General features: G+C 39.6%; 1 protein-coding gene across 2 annotated transcripts in view; it reads left to right on the top strand.

The window, feature by feature from the left end:
- CORIN (corin, serine peptidase) overlaps positions 1-21,672 on the top strand; it is a gene marked incomplete at both ends in the record, with an annotated part of 183,377 nt that overhangs the window by 146,736 nt on the left and 14,969 nt on the right. For both annotated transcript variants that reach the window (XM_080912225.1, XM_080912224.1), the window contains 7 exons: positions 761-992; positions 3,639-3,784; positions 4,541-4,648; positions 10,485-10,598; positions 12,352-12,462; positions 13,476-13,602; positions 20,501-20,614. In XM_080912225.1, the coding sequence (XP_080768351.1) occupies positions 761-992; positions 3,639-3,784; positions 4,541-4,648; positions 10,485-10,598; positions 12,352-12,462; positions 13,476-13,602; positions 20,501-20,614 (952 nt within the window). The remainder of the gene's footprint in view (positions 1-760; positions 993-3,638; positions 3,785-4,540; positions 4,649-10,484; positions 10,599-12,351; positions 12,463-13,475; positions 13,603-20,500; positions 20,615-21,672) is intronic.

Below are 21,672 nucleotides of genomic sequence, written 5' to 3'. Positions count from 1 at the left end.
AGGTTTGTCACGGCTCTTCAGGATCAGGGTCTCTGGTTTTGATGTCCATAGACAAATGCCATGTCCTATTTGCAGTCTAGGTTTTGCTTCCCGGTCTCTAGGCTTCGTAAAATTTGCTCTCCCAACCCATTTTTGTTCTAAATCCAGCGTCAGGTATACAGGCATAGAAAATAGGAATACATTTTAATGAAAACTGGTTTTATGAATTCTGTCTTGAGATCAGGACAGCATTTCCCACGGTGTCTGAAAGTCCTAAACATACTTCTCCCAGTTTGCACCATGGTTTAATATAAGTAAAGGTAGCATTCTCCATGTAGAGAATTATGGAGAAGTTTGTTCGTACATGAGCTGAAAACTTGTTCTATGCAGTAAGAACACAGTAACTCATACAAGACCGTAGTCTGGGACCTGAGCAGAGGTGTTTCGTGTTTCCAGGGTTTATTGCTGCCACACAGGATGTGATGTATGTGTGCTGCAGAATGCACATGTCATGTGTTCAGGGCTGCATTGAGGTCACATGATACAACCCTTGCAAGGGTCAGAGGCATCTCTGATCCACTACACACTTCATTTTGAGTTCAGTTTTGGCCCTTGTGTGCTCAGACACCACTGTGTCTTGCCACATTTATGGACCACATGCACAATCGTGTAGCCAGGACCCAGAGTTTTAGAAGCTGTGCTCCAAATAGAGTGGCTATGAGAGTAGGAGACTTAAGGAGGCTGTTTCTAATACTCAGATTTTTATGTGTTTCTTTGTTAGGTCAATGTGAGCCCATCACTTTGGAACTCTGCATGAATTTGCCCTACAACCATACACATTATCCAAATTACCTTGGCCACAGGACTCAAAAGGAAGCGTCCGTCAGCTGGGAGTCATCTCTCTTCCCTGCCCTTGTTCAAACCAACTGTTACAAATACCTCATGTTTTTCGCTTGCACCATTTTGGTTCCAAAGTGTGACGTGAATACAGGCCAACGCATCCCACCTTGCAGGTAAAATGGTGACTCTGTGCCAGGAGTCCTCATGCTACCAAAAGAACACACTGTTGATTTTACACAAATAAATATTGCTAAGGATTCTGAAAGTTAATAACTTCCAAGGTAAAAATGAGTGCTTGAGAAAGAATTCAACATTCAAGCACCAGATGTAGAAGGCATGGATTTCCTTCCATCATAGGCCATGTGCTTGTATCTCTGTTCCATGATGGTGTATTGCAAGGTATCCTTTGGAACATAAGTTAGGGATGGAATGCTGTTTGGTGGTAGTGCATCCTTTCGAATGTGTGAGGCCCTGAGTTGGACCACTAGCACCCCAAAGCACAGCAAGTCAAAGCAAAAGGGGAGGGGTAGAACCGAAGAAGGGCTGTGTCTGCCATTTTGTCTGGAAGCACTGATGTGCTTGCTTTTTTTGGCATTAATTAAATGTGCTCTTCACCAGTGTGCTAAAGATGCTGCACTCTGATAATGCTTACAGATTAGTGCAACCACACAGGGTGACAGGAAAGCTGCCTAGAGTGGAACAGCGACGCATGTCATGACATTTTTCTGCCTGTCTAAATAAAAGAGATCTCAGGGACAGAGGTTGAGTCTGGGCAGCATCCTGAGGGCCAGGCCCATGGCTGTGGAGTTAATTGCCAGCTTCAAGTCTTCTCCAGTCACTGTGTGCTTTCAAGACAAATCACTCAGACTCTTTGGACCTCAAGAGCTTTGAATGGTGAAATACGTATTTAGTTTGTTGAGTTTTGTGATATCGAGAATTCAAGAAAGGATTGTGGACTTAAATACATCCCAGGGCCCCTGAATTGACCGAGATCTCTATAGTAACTGGACAGTAATGAAGATAGCACATGGCTCAGCTATGGCAGCTGTGGCGCCTTCTGGGCCACATATAAGAGGCTATAGTCGGGGAATGTGCATATCTGAGATGTTCCTACTGTCTGCAGTGCTGTCTTGCAACCAAGGCTATGCAGATGTGCTTGCCTGAATGGAAGTGGTAACTATAGAAACCATATGTTGGGATCAGAAGTCACCCAGAGCTTAAAGAAAAAGAAATGATACCAATTTCAGGACAGATGGGAAAATAATAAATCTAAGGCTGTATATCAAGGGGATGATGAATTGGGGATATCTCTGGAGTCAGGGCAGGAAATAATAAGGTTTCAGAATGACTCAGGCAGCTGAACAAGTCATACAAGATGAGGAGAGTAAAATTTAGTGTTTGCTTGGGCTAAAGTAATTCTGAAAGTTTTATTACACACCCTTTGAGGTATTGTTGCATATCTACTGATTTCATATTGAAGTTATTTATGAATCGTATTCTATTTTTGACTAAGCCAGGTCAATGATGGTAGTGGATTGCTGCATTGAATGCGACCTCCCCAACTGTGTTTGATTTTCTTTTTATGTTTCTACATCAAATTTTCCTGATGCTTACTGTAGTTATAAATGTATATCCATATCAGATCTCATGGTTTCAGTTTTATAACCTAAAAGGACTTGATTACAGATAGCTCCGAGATGCTGTTGTGTGAACATGTCAATAAACTTCTTTGGGTGATTTTAACTCTGTTTCTTAGCTTTCATAATATGTCTTTCCATTTCAGTGCCAGCAATAGGAACATTTTGATATTTAGGCATAAAACTATTTTGTTATAACATACTAACTTGCTCCAAAGCTTACGGACTGATGTATAGCTGTTTCTACTGAGTCTGTTTATTAACCTTAACATTTAAGTTGCACATCTGAAGATAACCAGTCTTACTGCGTCTCCCCACGTGGAAAACACTTGGGGATTATTATGTCTCATGTTCAAAATCTCCTTTGACCGAAGTTGTATCATCATGACAAGTGCCTGTCACTAAAGCCCACACAGATCTTGACAAGAACTTCCTTAAACTTGTAGTGGTGCTGTCAGTATGATTTCCATTTTATAATAAGATCCCAAAGTAAGAGAGCAAATGGTTACCTTAGATGACAGCTATGGCTGAGTTCTTATATTTGTTGTCTATACATAGCAAAACTCTAATGCAGCAGATAACGGCTGAATAATGTTGAACTTACCACTTTTTCAAGCTAATATGAGAATGGCTCATATTCATCTTTGTTGAAAATTCCAAACCTAATCTGGAGTCTGAGTTTTATCTCTAGAATAAACAAATAAACAGTGTTGGTGGCAGCTGAAGAGGGGAAACAGAGGCAGAGCCCCAGATAGGCCAGCATAACAGGTGATTCCCATTATTCATCAGAGGACACTCAGCTGAGTCTCTTGTCCATGGTCCATGGTCCATTGTCCATGGTGACAGACTACGCAGAATGCTGTGCCCTCCTCTGCTTAGAACCAAAGGCTAGCGAATGTTTACCCCAAAGACAGAACGCCAAGAAGAAGGGAACTGACCTTGGAAAATATTTAATTTTTTGTCTGTAGAATTCTACTGTAGTGGAGGCAGCTGGGTCCTCTTTGTCACGATATTGCTTATTTGAGTTTCCTGAGGGATAATTATGTATATGATCATGCATGTATGTTTCTACACACTTCCTTACACATGCCATCCCACGTAGAATTTAAACCCAAACGCATTCTGAGCATACTTTTCCTGTGGCTCTAGATAGCTTGTGACACATTCTCTTTCTGATCGTAGACTCCTGTGTGAGCACGCCAAAGAGCGCTGTGAGTCTGTTCTTGGCATTGTTGGCCTCCAATGGCCTGAAGACACGGATTGCAATCAATTTCCAGAGGAAAGTTCAGACAATCAAACTTGCCTCCTGCCCAATGAAGACGTGGAAGGTTAATGTTCCAGTTTATCCCATAGGGCGTCCTTACACGGATATATGCATTGGCCACTTTTTGCAGTCTGAGTTGGGGAGGACTGTTGTTGGTTTTCTATGTAGTTGTCAATTAGGCTGTGTAGGTGAATGGCGTTAAAAACTTCTTGGTTGCTCTAGATGACGCTGGCACCTACTGGTTCACTGCTGTCATTACTATCATATGTTATGTAAAAAAATTTTCAGCAATAAAAATGAACTCAGAGTTGAGCTTAGTCATCCAATTATTTCCCACTTTATGCATATTTTACTCGTTAGTTGTGGACGCTGTTTGTTCTAGGGGCCATGAAACTAGTGATAAACACCAACCCTTGTTGGTTTTGCCAAGTAAAAAGGCAGTGGGTTATTAACAGATGGGTTATTATTAGTAGAAAAGTAGACTTGGGGACTAGTCCATCAAATGAAAGGCTAGAACCTCTGTATAACCAGAATCATGGATTGCATGTGGAGTTTCAGGCTTGGGCCATTATTTAGTGTCTATTTAGAAAGGTGATTAGTTATTGTAAGGCACAGGTGTTTGGTGCTCATCTGAAGAGATGGTACCAAGAATGAAGGAGAAGGATGGAGGTTTGCAGAGAGAAGAAAGCACGTGAACTTCGGGCATTTTGGCTGTGGGGAGACCTGTTCTTTCTTTAGTATTTGCCCATATCCAAGACCCCAAGTGGACACACAGGTGTAGGTTGACCCCTTTATACTCCTGTCCACTGTTTTTCCACAGAATGCTCACCTAGTCACTTCAAGTGCCGCTCAGGACGATGTGTTCTGGGTTCCAGAAGATGTGATGGCCAGGCTGACTGTGATGACAACAGCGACGAAGAGAACTGTGGTATGTATTCGAGGTGGCATTGTCTCTCATGTACAGTAGTAACTGCTGAGAATAAGGAACTGGGTTGAAATATGTAAAGCATTTGCTTTTCCTAGGAAGTGGCATCTAACTTAATGCTGATGCACTTACCTCTAAGGGCAGTAGACCATAAGGCACGACTTGATATGACTTTTCTCTGAAGTTACACTTCCATTTATAATAAAATTACATTTCCACTTATGGCCTTAAATAAATAAATAGTAAAAGAAAATAGAAACAAGTTTGTAAATGTAAGGAACCATTTTTGTTATTAAACTGCAGAGCAGGTATCATCTGGTTTATGGGAAGGATACTGATGTCTTGGCATAGCCTTCCTCAACCACTCCTCAGGCATCTCCATCCCTGAAGAAGGCTCAGGCAGCAACGCTCACATTTAATTAAGATTCGTCTTCATGCCCTTCTTGCTTTGCCTCTGCTAAAAAGGATAAGCCTCTCCTTGATACTTGTGCCATTGAGCCCAGCCTCACCAGTGGGGAGGCTGGAGGTGCCAGTGGCAATTGAAACACAGCTGTCCTCAGCTTATTTTCCTGAAAACTGTGGGTCTTGTACACTGAGAGTGTACCAGGGAGCAGAAAACAGACGATACTTTTCAACCAACAATGCCTGGCATAGGACAGAGTGATTGAAGTGTTACCTAAAAGCTAGCTTACTTGTGATTATTTAGCCTGCCATCCCCCACAAGAAAACTGACATCTTATTCACTGGAAGCACATAAAGCAATATACATTTTGAGATCATTTTATTCCATTGGCCTTTGAAGTATGAATATGGCCCTTCCCCCTCAAAATAAATGTTTTGTAGAAAACACTGTCCTCTTGGTCAAGACCAAATGCTGTAAGCAATCAACTGAACTGCTCACTATCAGCTACTATAAATAAGGACACACACATCTTCTGGAAGATTACATCTGTCAGGATGATGGTACAGAGGCCAGTGTAATTTTGAAGTGGAGCCATATTTAACAATTTGAGAACTTACTATGGTTTGCCTGTTCCTGTCGCTGAACTTTTTGTAAAATAAAAATAATCACCTGCCACCATTTGAATAGTGTTTCTAGAATGTTCTAGACTGTTCATGCAAGAATATTGGTATTCTAAGGTATGATGGTCTAAGGTATGATTTAAAATGGATTAACTTATGGTATTCAAAGTGCTTTTATGCCTCTATTGAGGAGATTAACTCTAGATTTTTAGCAGGTCACTAAATATTTGGCAAGTGCTCGGTTTAAAAAAATAATGGCTCATGCTGCTTAGGGGTACACACCTGAAATCCCAATGCTTGGGAGGTAGACGAAAGAGGTTGAGAATTCAAGGTCACCTTCAATTAACTACACAAGGAGTACATTAGGTAGCATAAATTCATAAAATACTTAAATAAATCTGAAATATCAAAATTATAGTTAAATAATGAATTTTCATTAAAGCTTTTTCTCTTAGAAGAGAAAATACCACAAAGATAAAAATAAATGTCTTAGTCAGGGTTTCTATTCCTACGCAAACATCATGACCAAGAAGCAAGTTGGGGAGGAAAGGGTTTATTCAGCTTACACGTCCACATTGCTGTTCATCACCAAAGGAAGTCAGGACTGGAACTCAAGCAGGTCAGGGGGCAGGAGCTGATGCAGAGGCCATGGAGGGATGTTGCTTACTGGCTTGCTTCCCCTGGTTTGCTCAGCCTGCTTTCTTATAGAACCCAGGTCTACCAGCAGAGGGATGGAACCACCCACAATGGGCTGGGCCCTCCTCCCTTGATCTCTAATTGAGAAAATGCCTTACAGCTTGATCTCATGAAGGCATTTCCTCAACTGAGGCTCCTTTCTCTGTGATGACTCCAGCTTGTGTCATACAAAACAAGCCAGTACAATAAACTAACCTTTATTTCATTTTCAAAACATCATGTCTACCACTGACAGCGAGGATGTAAGAAGTTAAGAACTGATAAGAAATTAGTTCAGTTGCAGCTTAACTGATTGCTTTAATAGTCATAATTTACATGAGAAAAACTGGCACTGACTTTTCCAAAGTGACCCTTGATGGACAAGTTTCCCTTTGGCATGCATGCAAGTACTTAGAAGAGCTTTCCAGCGTGCTGGGAAGACACATTGCTGGTGATTAGATAAGAAAGTGAGGTTGACAGGCCGCACAGGATTCTGGGTACGTCATCCATTTCATGCTCTACCGTTGTCCCCTGTGGTCATGTGCACTTCTGCCTATGTGGCAATGGAGACAAGGAGGCTGGGCTGCATCACACCTTTCTCATCGCTCTGATGAATTCTAGGCCTTGCACTGAAGGTACTCAGTGCCTGGGGTCGCCTGTCATGAATCTACAGCTCACACAGAAGTTTTAACAACATACTTAGGGGTTCCCTTCAAAACAACACTTACTGCAGTTAAGAAGCATTTGACATGTTAGAAATTAAATTGACTTTACACTTCTTTAGCAATTCTGTATCTGAAAATGGGGTTACCAAGGCACATTAAGTTATACATGTAAGGCTGCTCTCCTGGTAAATTTCTCACTGATGCACTTGCTTAGTATAAGCGAGCATTGTAAGGTCTGTTGATAGTCAGGGTGTTTTCAACAAAGGCTTAGAAGAACTATGCAAGCCTCACTGAAGAACTCACTCACCAGCAGGAAGCCTTGAGATGTGGGAGGGATTAGCAGAATCAGCACTTCTCACCATATACATCCATAACTTGTCAGTGATGAAACGTATACCATTTCCATATACAGTTAAACTAGCAACTTGATAAAGTCAGCGTATCTCCAGCATAGTACTGTGTGGATAGCAAACATGGAAGACATGGAGAAAACAGCAACGGGATTCTGTATTTGATTTTTGCTACCAAGTTTTAACATCGTGTAAGGCTGAGGTTTGCTTTCACTGGGGTTTATGACCACAGTCTGGGCGAGTTATTATGTAAATGCAGTGATACCTGTGCTCTAATGCAGATACTGGGTCTTCTCAGTAGGACTGTTAAATAAAAATATGGTTTCAGCAAATATAGATATAAATATTCTTTATATCTAATGTAAAAAAAAATCCTTAATTTACTTAAATAGAGTATCACAACCAATAACAGCTCATTCTCCTGAGTATTAAATAATGAAATTTCCTCATGCAGCAAAAGATCGACAGCAATAAAGACTGTTGAGTAGCTTTTCGATTGTCTTCACATTAACCAACAGTGCCTTTATCAACTATACTTGCTCCTTTGTAGAACTCAAATTTAAGAAAGAAAGAAAGAAAGAAAGAAAGAAAGAAAGAAAGAAAGAAAGAAAGAAAGAAAGAAAGAAACTTTAGGTGTAACCAGAACTGTTTGTCAGAGTTTGATCCTCTGGGGATCCTCAGAGGTTTATGTCTGTGATACTGTGAAGTTTTATGGAAGGTTTTATAGACCTTTGTAGTCTTTAAGAGCACTAGGATCATTTACCACACAAAAGCTTTGCTTGTGGATGGAACCTTTCTGCTTGGTGGCCATCAGAAAAAAAGACTTGTGGAGTCTATACAAGGAACATACCCCTAACTGTGCTTCTGGTATGAATCTGTAGGCTTGATTTATGATCTCTGAACAGACTCCCATTAGAGGAGTCTCCTTTGGTACTTTGCTGCTTGGTTCACATATCACTGCCTTTTATTGAATATTGGATGGGCTTCTAAGAATGGTGGAGTACTGTGTGGTGACTTAGGTTTGGCATCCAGACTCTACATCTAGAAGACTGGTCAATTTCAGCTTGCCATTTGGTGTTTGAGCTAGCAACGTTCTGGGCAGATCAGGACTTGATAACTCACCCATCACTGCCTTCCTTTGGCATGCCTTGCTGGTGTCCCTGTGCTGAATAATTGTTCTAACAACCACTGCTATTGGTCTCATAACCAAAAGGTGCATGAAGCACCCTATCACATCCATATTTGTTTGAATGCATACGTACATAAAAACGTTACTTTATAGGCAACGTGACTTATTCACAAGTAATACTGCCTTCCTCGTGACAAATGCCATGACCTCCTCCTCTCTCTGTTCTTACCATCTTTATCCCTAAGATATGTTTGCTTGTACAGACTTTTCTAACACAATATATACATAAAGGAAACATTAATGTCACAGAATACTCATTTAAGGTTGGAGAATGCAGATACTAGGTAGATGGTGAATTCCATTGCCTCTCGTTGGTAGGGGTACACACCGCAAAAAGCCTTATGCCCGTGACCTATTCCCTCTGCTTGTTTTGATATTAGTCCCTTCCAAGTGCGCAAATTCTTCATTGTTTCAAAGGTTTTCTCTCTTCGGGCTCCTTTCCCTCATCTCCCCAATAGTGTGGTGGTTTTTCTTCTACCACCACCACCAACAACAGTAATACCAATCTATTACACTTCTGTGTTTGCACTGCTTTCTGACGGAATGGGAACTGTTTAGGCTATTGAACATGAACTGGTGCACACAGGCAGATTTCAGGGTTCCTTTTCGGTCTCTAGAATACACTGCCATCTTAATACCACAGTTAGCCATCTGGAAACTCTGAATCCCATTTAATGACCAGTGCAGGTCTCTCCCCATTTAATCCTCACATATTTGGGTGATAAAAACACTCGAAAACTAATTTTAGCTCAGTTAAAAGTTCTATTCTGGTAAAGAATTTTGAGCCTTGTTTTGAATCACCATTTTTAACAGTGAGATTTTTTTTTCCCAATAAATTCCAAGAATCCTGAGTTAATCATCCACGAGAGCTCTCTGAATTCTTTGTCGTAGGTCTGAGGAGACATAGCTTTTCAGAGTATCCTTATTTGGCCACTGCTTTTGGGATTGAGATATCTTAAATTATATTTTCCTGAGAACCAGAGTTTTTGTTCCTTAGATGAAGTGAAGTTGTGTTTGAGTAAATTGTTTATTGAGGGTATAACCTGAGCTAAAGAGAAATAACCTGTCCAGGAGAAATTACTGACATCAGAAAGGTCAAGGGAGCACTTGACTATAATCAGATCTTGAGGTCAAGGACAGCTAGACTACTGGTAAAACCATCTCCAAACCTAAAACACATAAAAAGTTTAAAGCTATGAAATCTTTTGTTTCATACCCTCACAGGATGGTCAGGACCCTGGACCTTCTGAGGCATCTAATTACAGTAGAATCTTGGCATATCTTAGAATATCTTCTTGATATGTAGTAAATGTAGTGTAAGTGCTTGCTCCTCGAAGGGAAATTGAAGTTCAAGTTGTAAACCCACAATCCTTATCTTTTCCAAAGCATTTCCATTTTCCATACTAACTGATGAGGTTTCCAACCTCAGATCTCTGGCCCAGAAAAAGTAATGAATTTTGCACCTGGCTCTTAAACGAATTTTCTAAGTACTTCGCATACGAGAGGCCTCTTTCATGAAACACAGATGGTCCCTCCGTTTGTAGACTGAAATTACCTTTGAAGGTTGCATGGATTTACATCTCTAGGTTTTGGCATATGCACTTAAAAGCATGACTCACTTTGTAGACGAGCCTTGCATGTTGGCACGTGTACTCAGACAGCAGAAGGAGCAACTTAGGGAAGATGCTAATGCATAGCTGCTCTCTCACTTCTTTCCATTTCTCATATATTGTTAGGCGTGCTCTTCTGTTCACAGGGCGGAAGGGAGACTACTTTCAGAATCTCATGATTCAAAGTAATCATACACAGTCAACGTCTCCAAGAAGAAACCAGGCCTTTCTGCTGAAGGGTTTTTTTTTTAAAGCTTTATTCAATTACATTTTGCCATCATTTTCATCTGTGCATATATCACTAATAGTTTTTTCTTCTGTTTCCAGGCTGTAAAGAGAGAGATCTTTGGGAATGTCCATTCAATAAGCAATGTCTGAAGCATACATTAATCTGCGATGGCTTTCCAGATTGTCCAGATAGTATGGATGAAAAAAACTGCTGTAAGTGCCTTTAGGAATTTGCTAACAAGCAGTATTTTGTATTTTAAATACCCATTGCTTCACTTTAAATATAAGGTAGGAATTTAGAAATACATATGAGACCTTTTAAATTTGTTTAGTTCCTTTGGCCAAACTTATGTCTACAGAGGTATATATTCCAAGAAGACCTAATTTTTTTAATACATACAAGTGTTATCCTAACAATATGAAAACATTAAAATACTTCCTGCCAGTATCCAAAATGGAAGACATAAATATTTAGTCAATGTGTTAGTTGGCTTCCCATTAGTTAACAGGGTACCCAAGAGAATCGATGTAAGGAGTTGGGTTTATTTTGCTTAGAGTTTGGGGCTTTTCAGTCCATGAATTAGAGGAGAAGAAACAACACAGAAGCATATTAACTTCAGGGTTGTGGATTAGGGAAAATAAAAGAAGAAGAAGGAAGAGGAGGAGGAGGAGGAAGAGGAAGAGAAGGAGGAGGAGGAGGCGGCTGTGGTCCACCATGCTCTTCAAGGATATACCTTCACTGACTGCAAGATGTCCTTCACATCTTCCTTTTTTTTTAAAAAAAAAAGTTTTTAAAAAAGTTCTTCAGCGTTCCAAGTTGACTGCAGGCTTCAGACTAAATCCCTTGGAAATAGACTTCAAAGGACACTTATCTCAAAGATAGGCATTGAATAATAGGAAATTAATATACAGTAGTATCTGCACTGTTGTCCTGAGATATAAAAGAAAATATACATAGTTTAAGAAAACCATCAAAAGAAGAAGAATAGAGAAGTTCACACTTACCTATGCTGGTGGCTTTACGTTTTGTGTGTTTTTGAAATCTTTTATGTCTAAACGATAGGCAGCCATCATCTTTAATACTAGCTTAAAAATGTCTTAAGGCAGTTTACTTACAATTAACAGAAAGCTCAACTCAAATCTAACAAAAAATGAAGACATTTATTGTTATTTGTTATATACATGTCTTATATTATTATAGTAAAAGTCACAGCAGAATGAAGTCACAAGGCTACAGGGAAGTAGGGAAATGCATCATCTTGTCTGGGACCCTTTCAGCTGGACCTCAGGGGGATGAGCTTGATCATACTTAGTAAGAGGAGGGGTGATGCTGCTCCTTACTCTGGAATATCACTAAGGGATTCCCAATGGCTCAACACTGGGCAGAGTGACAGCCTGTAGCAAGGGGCTTCTGTGTGGATTAGAAAAGACATTTTCTACAAACACTCACAGCACAACTCAAGGCAGGGATTAGGATAGGAAAAGCTGCCTGCTCCAGTCTGGCCTGGTTCCAGGCTAAGGCACTCGGCAGGGTCAGCAGAGTTTAGGTGCAGGCTACTTTGCAATGCATAAATCACAAAATCCTAGAGCAAGGATCTGCTGAAGAATTTAATCCTGGACTGATAATTACTCTCAGATAAGAAGAGTCAGAAAAATGCCATGCCAATGTTAAACTAATCAGCCTCTTCCTCTGGGATGTGAGATGGTTGGTATGAAGCCCAGGACAAAATCAGATTTTCTTTCCATTGAAGGAAGAAAGGAAATGGATGCTAAGTAGGCAATCAAGGAGATTTACTATAATTTTAAAAATCAAAATGAGATTTATATGTGACTCAGAAAGAAATTTAATAGTGGGATTCCCTAAAAAGAGATCTATCTACATAAATAGAGCTTGCTTGCTTTCTGTGGTGTCTTCAGTCTGCTTTTTCAAACATTTCCATCTTCTTCATCTCGGTCTCCCTGCCAGCATTTTGCCAGGACGACGAACTGGAATGTGCCAACCATGAGTGTGTGCCACGTGGCCTCTGGTGTGATGGTCAAGCTGATTGCTCAGACAGTTCAGATGAATGGGGCTGTGGTAAGCATCTGGTCCCTGCCACCTGCCCTGAATTCACATGCCTGTCAGCCATTTAAGCTAAGGAATCCTAAATTATGTCATGGATTTTACCAATCAAGTTCATCTATTTTGTTTCACTGTTATAAAGCTGACAATGACGATCCATGAGTGTCACTTCTAAGTAACAGAAAAATCCCCCCAAGTTACTTCTCAATTTTAAATGTCTATATTATATGTATAATATTTTTGCATTGAAATGTTTGGAGGCATGTCATTTTTGGACTTAAAATTTATCACCCAAGTTCGAAAGTGGTGAATAATCAGTCATTCTTGGATCATTTGTATCCTCAAGAAGAGGATGCAGAAGTGAACTCTTCATTTGACCTATGCCCTGCTCCTCATTCTGATAAGGTTTCTGTCTAGTTCCTGCCATGGGCAGAACTTGAAGGCATTTCAGTCAATGTGGCCATCTGTTGTCCTCTTGATTATGTGATGAATTCCCTCATTTTGTGCACATTACTCCCCTAACTCATTCACTTGCTACCTTAGTCTTCCGTATCCTCTGGCCAAATAACCAGTTTCCTGTGCACTGTGACCAGGTACAGAGTGTTTCACAAATGACCTGTGGCTGATCCAGCGCTAAGGGGGGTTTGCACATACCCCACACCAATCATAAATTTCCACCATCTTTATGTACTTCCACTTTCAAATGCTGGGGGGAAAAAGGATGGAATTTCAAACCTCGAAATTAACTTTGCTAATCCCTGTGTACGTTCACAGCAGTGGGGCTCTGCTGCCTGTCTTTTTCATCAGCATCTGCAGTGTTTTGAAAGCACAGCACATATCTAATCCGGTTTTTCCAGTCTCCTGTCACATTGAGGGAGCACTGATTTTCACATAGAGGGTCAGTCCAAATGGTTCTCAACTAAAATAAATACAAATGTGTGTATGCAATCAGAGCAAAGACATACAAACTTATGGTCTCTGGAGAAGAAGTGTTTTTAATTAGGCTTTCTCAAATTTTTCCCCCTCAGTGACCCTCTCTAAAAATGGGAACTCCTCAATCCTGACTGTTCACAGATCTTCAAGAGAGCATCACGTGTGTGCTGATGGCTGGCAGGAGACGTTGAGTCAGCTGGCCTGCAAGCAGATGGGTTTAGGGTAAGGTCAGTAGTGTGTAGTACTAATGAGGTTCTAGGAGCTCTCTGTGGATGGGAGCAGTAATATCTTCCTTATGAATGACGTAGAACTGGAAAATAAGAGCTCTCCAAAGCCCTTGAAATAAATCCTGTGTTAGGAACTTTTTAAATTCTGGGTACCTACTCTAAAGAGTGTAGGCTGCAAATCTGTTATGATGAAGTCTCAAAGGTAAATGAACTAATTGTATTTTTAAGCACTTGGGAAATGGAATACGTTCACTATTTATAAATGCATTAAGATGGTCTCCTCTGTGGAGTCTGGATGAAAAACTCCTCATAGCCTTCCCTGGGGTTATCAGGAATTTTTTTAAAGCAATATACATACATTAAAAACAAGTTGAGAAAGAGAAGTCAAAGTTGCTGGTATTTCTGTTTATCCTAAGTAACCCAGGAAATACACACCAATGAGTAATTTAGCCTTTTGATTTTTTTGCAATTAGATGACATTATATATATTATTAGATGACATTTTGATTTATTATGCTAAGGATATTTTGAGCATTGAGTATAAATATAGAAATAAGAACAATAAAAGATCAGGAAGTCATGCAATTCTAGACTTAAAGGCCAGAGTTGATGGCATTTTCGAGGATCCACTGAGCATATGAAGATTGTTTACAATAATGAGCCATTTGACTCAGCAACTAGCTGCATAGTTTTGTTGCCCTGGTGTGAAGAATCATACCACTGCATCTTGTGCCCTTTTCTTGCCTGTAAAGACCCATCATCTTTGGAAATCTGAGTAACTCCTACTAATTTATAATAGAAGAATTTTAATCTTTTCCAGTATTAGAAAAAAATTATAGCTGTCATGATCCATTAAATTATTGTCCATTTTCATAATTCCTTTATGTGTCTAAATGAAACAGGATATGATTTTGACTCAATAAATGGAAACCCCTTGAAAGTGCCTATCTCTGTTTTCTCACTGAGACATAAGGGTAATGCTTAATAGAAAGACTCAGTTACACAAGACTTAGCTCTATTGAGAGTTCTGAGGGTAAGTCAGACTTGAAAAGATTTACAAGAACAAAAGTTTTGACAAGCCACCGAAAATATAATTGTTGAACCACAAATAGAAAATCTCTTGTCTTAAATGTCTTACTTCATTTTTTTTTTTGGTATCTCTTGCATATTAGATTTTTACTGAGCTAAAATACATACAATGAATTTGACTATTTCAGTGACACTGGGCACAGCCACAATGTTTGGGTAACTGTCTCCACTGTCTAGGTCCATACCATTTTTATCACCACAAAAGGAAACTTCATGGCCATATATAGTCCCTCTCACTTGCCCTCCAGTAAGTCAGTAAGTCAGCCATTGGCATTCCACCTCTACACGTTTCATTTCTATTCCAGATGCAATTCCTTTTAATAAGGAAGCATATAGTATGTGATCTCTTTGTCTAGAAAATATTCTCAATTATGCGTTACTGTATGTACAGTGTTTGTAGATAAATAATATTTCATTGGATTGTCACACCACGTTTAGATCATTCAGCATACTCCCAGTGTTAGACCACATTTAATTATCCCTTCAGATATCTGGGTTGTTTCCATTTTTATTGCATAGAAGATTTCTAAATAATTCCTTTATCCAGATACGGTAGCGAATATGTACAATCCCAACACTCAGGAAGTAGACACAGGAGGATCACTTCAAATTCGAAGTCATCCTGCTATGAGCTTTAAGAACAGCTAGATCTCTAGAGGTGTTCTGTTTTCTCTGTTTTGTTGACTCCAAGGATGAAATGTTAGTATTTAAGATATTTAATGCCCCAGTAGATATACTGCTGTTTTCATTTTTGATAACTTTATTTCACCGAAAGGCAAGGAGACTATGAGGTAGAAATATAGTCGATACACCCTAATTACGAACTGAATTCTTGGATAAATGGGTAAATAACACCAAGTCATTTGAGCCTCAGGTATACTTGTCACTTTATTTTGGTGGCTCATAAGCTGAGAGAAATAGAGAGAGGCAGAGAGAAGGAGAAAGAGAGATAATGGGCAGTGAGGCTGCATCCCTAGTACGAGGATGGGCAGCTTGGAATGTATCTGTTTCCTGGGTCTCTAGAGACTAGCGGTGTTGTATAAATTCATCCTGCTGCTGCTGCTACACAACCATTTCATCTTCCTGTCAAAGCCCTTGATTGCAGAATCTTTCTGACCAAGATTCGTCTACACTCTAGGTAGGAGGAGCAAGATATTGGCTTTCCTTCTTGGTTTTCAGAATGGAGTGCCCCTTTTATTGGCTGGCCTTTAGCTTCTGGGCATACTCAACTTCAAAAGTCGACTCTTAGAAAGCAACCCTTAGCTAGTTCTGCTTTGACTTCCATAGTCTATTTTGTTTTGTGGAGTATGTACTTACGGGTGTTGACCTAAACTAGACACTGTGTGGAGAACACATAGGGGGCTCCATCACTGGGCTTGAGACATGTAGGCATCTCTGTCTGGTTCCTGCCAGTAAGTATTTCTAGGCATCAGCTATTCTGCTTGGATTTGGTAACTGCATATGTCATGGATCCCAAGGTGAGGTGGCTTCTGAATGATCTTTTCTTCAATTCCTGCTCCTCTATTTGACCTTGCATTTCCTCCTGTAACTGTTTTGTTCTCCCTTCTAAGAAGGACTGAGGCATCCCCATTTTGGCCTTCCTTCTTTTTGAGCTTCATAATGTCTGTGCATTGTTTCTTGGGTATTCAGAGCTTTCTTCGGCTAGTATCCACTTATCTGTGAGTGCATACCATGTGTGTTCTTTTGTGACTGGGTTACCTCACTCAGGATGATATAAAATGGAACCTCTTGGTGAGGTAGAGAAAGTCTCCATTATTAACTGTGGTGGAGTGAGGCAGGAGCTGAAGTCAATCAGATTTGTTTTCTCTCATATTATACTTGGTTGCTTATCATGAAAACTAGTTTCTCTGAGGTCTCCAAAACCAAGTACCATCCAGTCCTGGTTTTTACCTTTCTAGTCTTGACCCCAGTAACAACAGGAGCAATCGTGAACCATGAAATTCAGGAGCAGAAATGGCCCTGGTGTTCACATAAAACCCCTGGGATAGCAGATTCCCGGGGTAGTCCAGTGGTTAGAGCATTGACTCAGACTTGCATGTAGGTGAGACCTGAGATCATAAGAACATGGTGCAAGCTGAGTGACCTTCAACCTTTGGCCCAAGAGGAGTTGAATAGTTCCTACAGGACGTTGTTACACACCAGCATCTTTTTGAAATGGTACTAGGCACTCCCAGTGATGGCTGAGTTTGTGATCTTAGGTCTTCTTCCTGTTGTCTTTAAAAGGTATCTCCAAGTCACCATCTGTATACTATCTCCTTTCACAACTATGTGTCTCTCCTTATTATAGTAAAAATCTAGACAGAATGTTCAGTTCTTTTAGTCTAGTATTGTATAAAATGCCAATTCCTGTTATGCCCTACCCATCTTCAGGTTTCTCTCTCTGCTAAATATTAGACAAACCGACCTGCTTCCTGCTGCTCTAACACTCCAAATTCCTTTCAGTAAGGGCATCTCTCCATCCCTGTTCTTCCTGCCTGGGATTCTGATCACTAACCCCCATCATCCTTCACGTCTCCTACATGGATGAGTCAGAGATGCTTTTTGGACTGAGGCAGCCTTCACTCTACCATATTTCTTGATCTCATCATTTTTGAAACCATTACAAAAAACTTTTGAAAACAAGCGTTTGTCTGTTTCTCTCACTGAAATGATAGCTATTAATTTCTTGTTTCAATTTCCATTTTCCCTATTAACTCTCAGTTATCCATTTTAATGTCTGCCTGAGTATGTCAGCCATGTATATTCTCTTGAAGTAGCATTAGTTTTTGGTTTCCAAACCATATGATAGCTAGCACTACTTGTATTAACATGAATGGTTAACCCCATTTCATAAACAGTTTAATTTTAATGCCCTCTTTTAACCTTTTTATATTACTCAGAAGCCAGAATACAAAGAGCTGCATAGATTCCTGATCCCAGGACTCAGTAATATCTTGAAATAAAATATTCCACTAATGTCCCTGGAAGCAGGCAAACCATTCATCTGCATCATCCTTTGAAACACATGGCTCTTGCTTTTCATGAACCTGTTTTACTTTCCATGTATCCCTGGAAGACAAATGAATGCTAATGTCTTTAAACGTGACCTTCCCTTCTTGGCCGAGGTGAAGGTACATTAATCAAAACTAGATGAAAGCACCTCACTTTCAGGTTCTTGGGAGTGGTATGGAGATACTTAAGATTCTTCAACTTTCTTGTGCTTCAGTTGGTCCTGGAGGAAACGTCTTTCCTTTTTGGTCATAACGTTGATTGAATGCTCGGTGTTTACTGCTATTATGAGGTTAGTCCCCCAACTTGTAGGAAAGTCAGCTGAGGACAAGAAAACCACTATGCCATCTTCCTCCCTCCCTTGATGCAGAAGGAATGGCGATCAGAGATGCAGATCAGAGGGGATTAGTGGCACCAGGCCTTTGAAAGATGAGTACATCCTTTGTAGACTGAGCTCACCTCTACTCTGACAACCAGGTACCTCAGTGCTGGTATGAATGTAAAGTTTTCTGAATTTTGAATTCTTTATCTAGAGAACCCCATGTTATTTACATTTCCTACGTGTGTACATGTTTAGAAGCATTTTTTTTATGCTTCCAAAGTCTCTAAAGAAGGAAGGAAAGGGCGTCTAACAAGACAAGGCACTTCTGCCACCGAGATAGCTTTAACTCTTGTTTACAGGCTCCTAAAGAAAAAAATGGCCCATTGAAATGGAAACTGGTTATCTCCAGCCTTACACAATGTTAAAAATAAGCTGAAAAGTGATCAGTATTTACTTTAACACCAAAATCAAGGTGCTGTCTATAAAATTCTCAAGTCTTTATTTGCTAAAAAGTAAAAATGATGCCCCAAAAAGTATTTAAAAAATGAGATGTTTTTCCAACAAAATATCCAGCAAGACAAAGAATATATTTACACAAAAATATACTTATCATTTGGTACAATCTATCCAATTATATAAAACTGAGGTTTATTATCAAATATTTTAATTTATAATATTTATGGTTGATTGCTGTTTATAACATAAATGTTTTAAATACTGTTATTAATGTTCTAATAATGTTAAATATAATTTAATTAATAGTTATGATTATTAAACATTTTACTTCACTTATAATTTTATAACTTTTCATACTGAAATGGATTACCCTGTTTTTAATATTTGTGATATTATGATATGTTATTATACAATAAATAATATTATATATTTATAATAATAAGCGAATATCACCATTTAAAGGAATAAGGTAATCCCTCTTCTCTCTGTCCTTAAAAGTGACTGTATCACTGTACCCAATATAAATATTTTATTTCACCTCTGAAATAGACAAATATATTGTAAAATAAGTTTTCTATTTTCAGTTGGAATTGCACTAGTACATTTTTAAACTATTGTTTACTAATACAATAGGCTCAGACGTTATGCCCGCTCCAAACATTGACACCGAAGAGAGTTGTGCTGTAGCGAGTGTAAGCTGTTCACACAGGAGGGACTCAGTAGTCCTGTTCATTTGTGTTTGTCTGAAACCCATTAATGCCATTCCATCAAAAATCTTAGCTCGTTCTTTGATTACTTTTCTTGTTGTAGGCCTGGAGTTATTGTACTACTTTAAATTTTATCTACAAAATAGGTTTCAAATAAAGATCATGATATGATAGGGTTCAAGAAAATACTGTAGAAGCTGGATTCTAAGTATTCTCATGGAAATGTTCTGTATTCTGAACAGGACTTGTACATTTCCTACTCAAGCACTGTATTTCAAGACCAGTTCTCATGCACTGAGAACAAACACAGGGCTTTTTTTCCTCGGCAACAGATACACTGGAACCGAGTTTATTATTGTGGATAGGTGTAAACCATGGCTGTTTTCTTGATGTATATGTACAGGGTCCCTATCTTCTGAAGACTTGTGCACATTTGTGTATTTAGAGCAAGCAAGCAAGCCTGGTTAAAGCCGTGCTGTGAGGTACCTGTTATAACTTACACACAAAGCCCACTGATGAGTATAGAGCCAAAATGGCGCTGTTACCTAGTGATCTGATGACAGTTACTTTTAGATTACATGGAATGGGACTGGGGGATATAGCTCAGCAGTCAAATGCTTGACTAGCACGAGACCTGGGATTGACAGCTTCACCAAAACAAAACGTCATTTGTCAGGATGTTTCAGAGCTCTTGAGTAAGCTGTCATTTATCTCAACAACGGGAAAAATCACACAAGTGTGCATGTCTTCCGCAACTGAACAAATCCCAAAAAGGCAGACTCTTCTGTGGAGAACAGTTGGCTGGCTTTCTACAGGGGACTGATTCTAGGAGCTCAGTCCTATAGATTCACTGTGTTTACTAGTGAGTCTTGAGGATCCGCTGACTGTTTAGTAATGAGCCATAGGACAGCGTTACCAGTGTTGACGAATTTAGTTTTGTGGATGAGGAACATCTCAGTGTTTCAGAATTCAAGGAAAACTAATTTTATATATAACACTCTCTTTTGCCTAATAATGAGTTTCTCCAACTTTCCATTTAATGTAATTGAGGTGTAAGATAGTTGCTTTTCTTCTTGGAAGCTTGTGAGTGAACAATAAAGCACAGCATGTACTGCTTTGTGGAGCCTTTTCTCAAAGTAACTAATGGGCGTGGTCCTTTTCCTAGCCCCTCCCCCTTTGCTAATGATGCTCCAAACAAGTCCTCCTGAATAAATTCCTTCTCTTGAAATATTGATTTACAATGTGTTACAGTTTATGAAGTCAAAGATGATTATACTTTGAATATTTACCCAGCATTTCCCTTATTGCAGGGAACCATCTGTGACTCAAGTGACCCAAGGACAGGAAGGCCAGCACTGGCTGAGGTTGCACTCCCATTGGGAGGATCTCAATGGGAGCACCCTGCAGGAGCTGCTGGGGCACAGGTAAGAACCCCCGCCCCCCACAGCAGCCATAGAGTCAGGGCTGGCCAAGGGTGATTCCTCTATTTCAAACGTGCAACCACTCACACTTGCCACACCAGTAAATAACTTGCACAGGATATCTGTCCATTTTTACATTTCAGCATTAATGGACTCTTGATAGACAGGATCAATTTTATTTTGACAAATTTCATATTTAGCCAGAACTACAGGACCCCATTACATTAGAAGAATGTCTCATTTTGAAGTGAACTCTCACATCTGTAGTTCCTACAAGTGCTGTGCAAGGTTAGTCAACAGGGAAAATCAAGGTAGAGTCTGAGAAAATAATAAACACAAGTCAAAACTGAAGTCACATAGCTTCGACTTTTTCTCTTAAATGATGACGTATTAAACAAGTTTGTCTTCTTTATGGATGGGCTGAAAGAGGAATGTAAGAAAAGAGTGAATCCTTTTACTTTTTAATGTTTGTTTTTATTTGTTTATTTTGGTGTGTGAGCATATGCACGTAAGTGCAGATACTTTGTAGTTCTTGAGATATAATCTACCTAAGACTTTCAGTTTGTAGTCAGATAGAATTAGCTTGCCTTTTCTATCACTCACCATCTGTAGGCTGTGGCCTTTAAGACAATTGTTTAAATATTCTTAAATCTAACCCTCCATTTCCTTGCCTGTGAGAATAATGTAGTTATAGTTAAGGAGTTTATATTAAGGAATTAAAGGGTCATGAGGCCAGAGGGGTCCCAGAACTCTGAGTGACAGGCACCTTGATGTGAATTCTGAGTACAGAAGCCAGTTCTTCAGCAAGAGTATAACATGCCTTGAACTGCTGAGCCGCCTCTCCAGCCTCCTCCTTTTTTAAAAGACACATTTTTATTTTTAATAAGAGCATTTTTGTGGTCCATCCCTTGGCTCATGAATGCTAGGCAAGCACTCAGCTGTTTTCCCAGCCCAAGGAATGCATTCTTATTAGACACATTACATTACAGACACTGGCCAGGTTGTTTTACCTTGATTGACCCATTAATTCTTTAAAATAAACTTATTAATTATGATTATTT

The sequence above is a fragment of the Micromys minutus genome, assembly GCF_963924665.1.
Source record: "Micromys minutus genome assembly, chromosome: 1".
Classification (NCBI taxonomy): Eukaryota; Metazoa; Chordata; class Mammalia; order Rodentia; family Muridae; genus Micromys; species Micromys minutus.
This window is presented reverse-complemented; position numbering and strand designations above follow the sequence as displayed.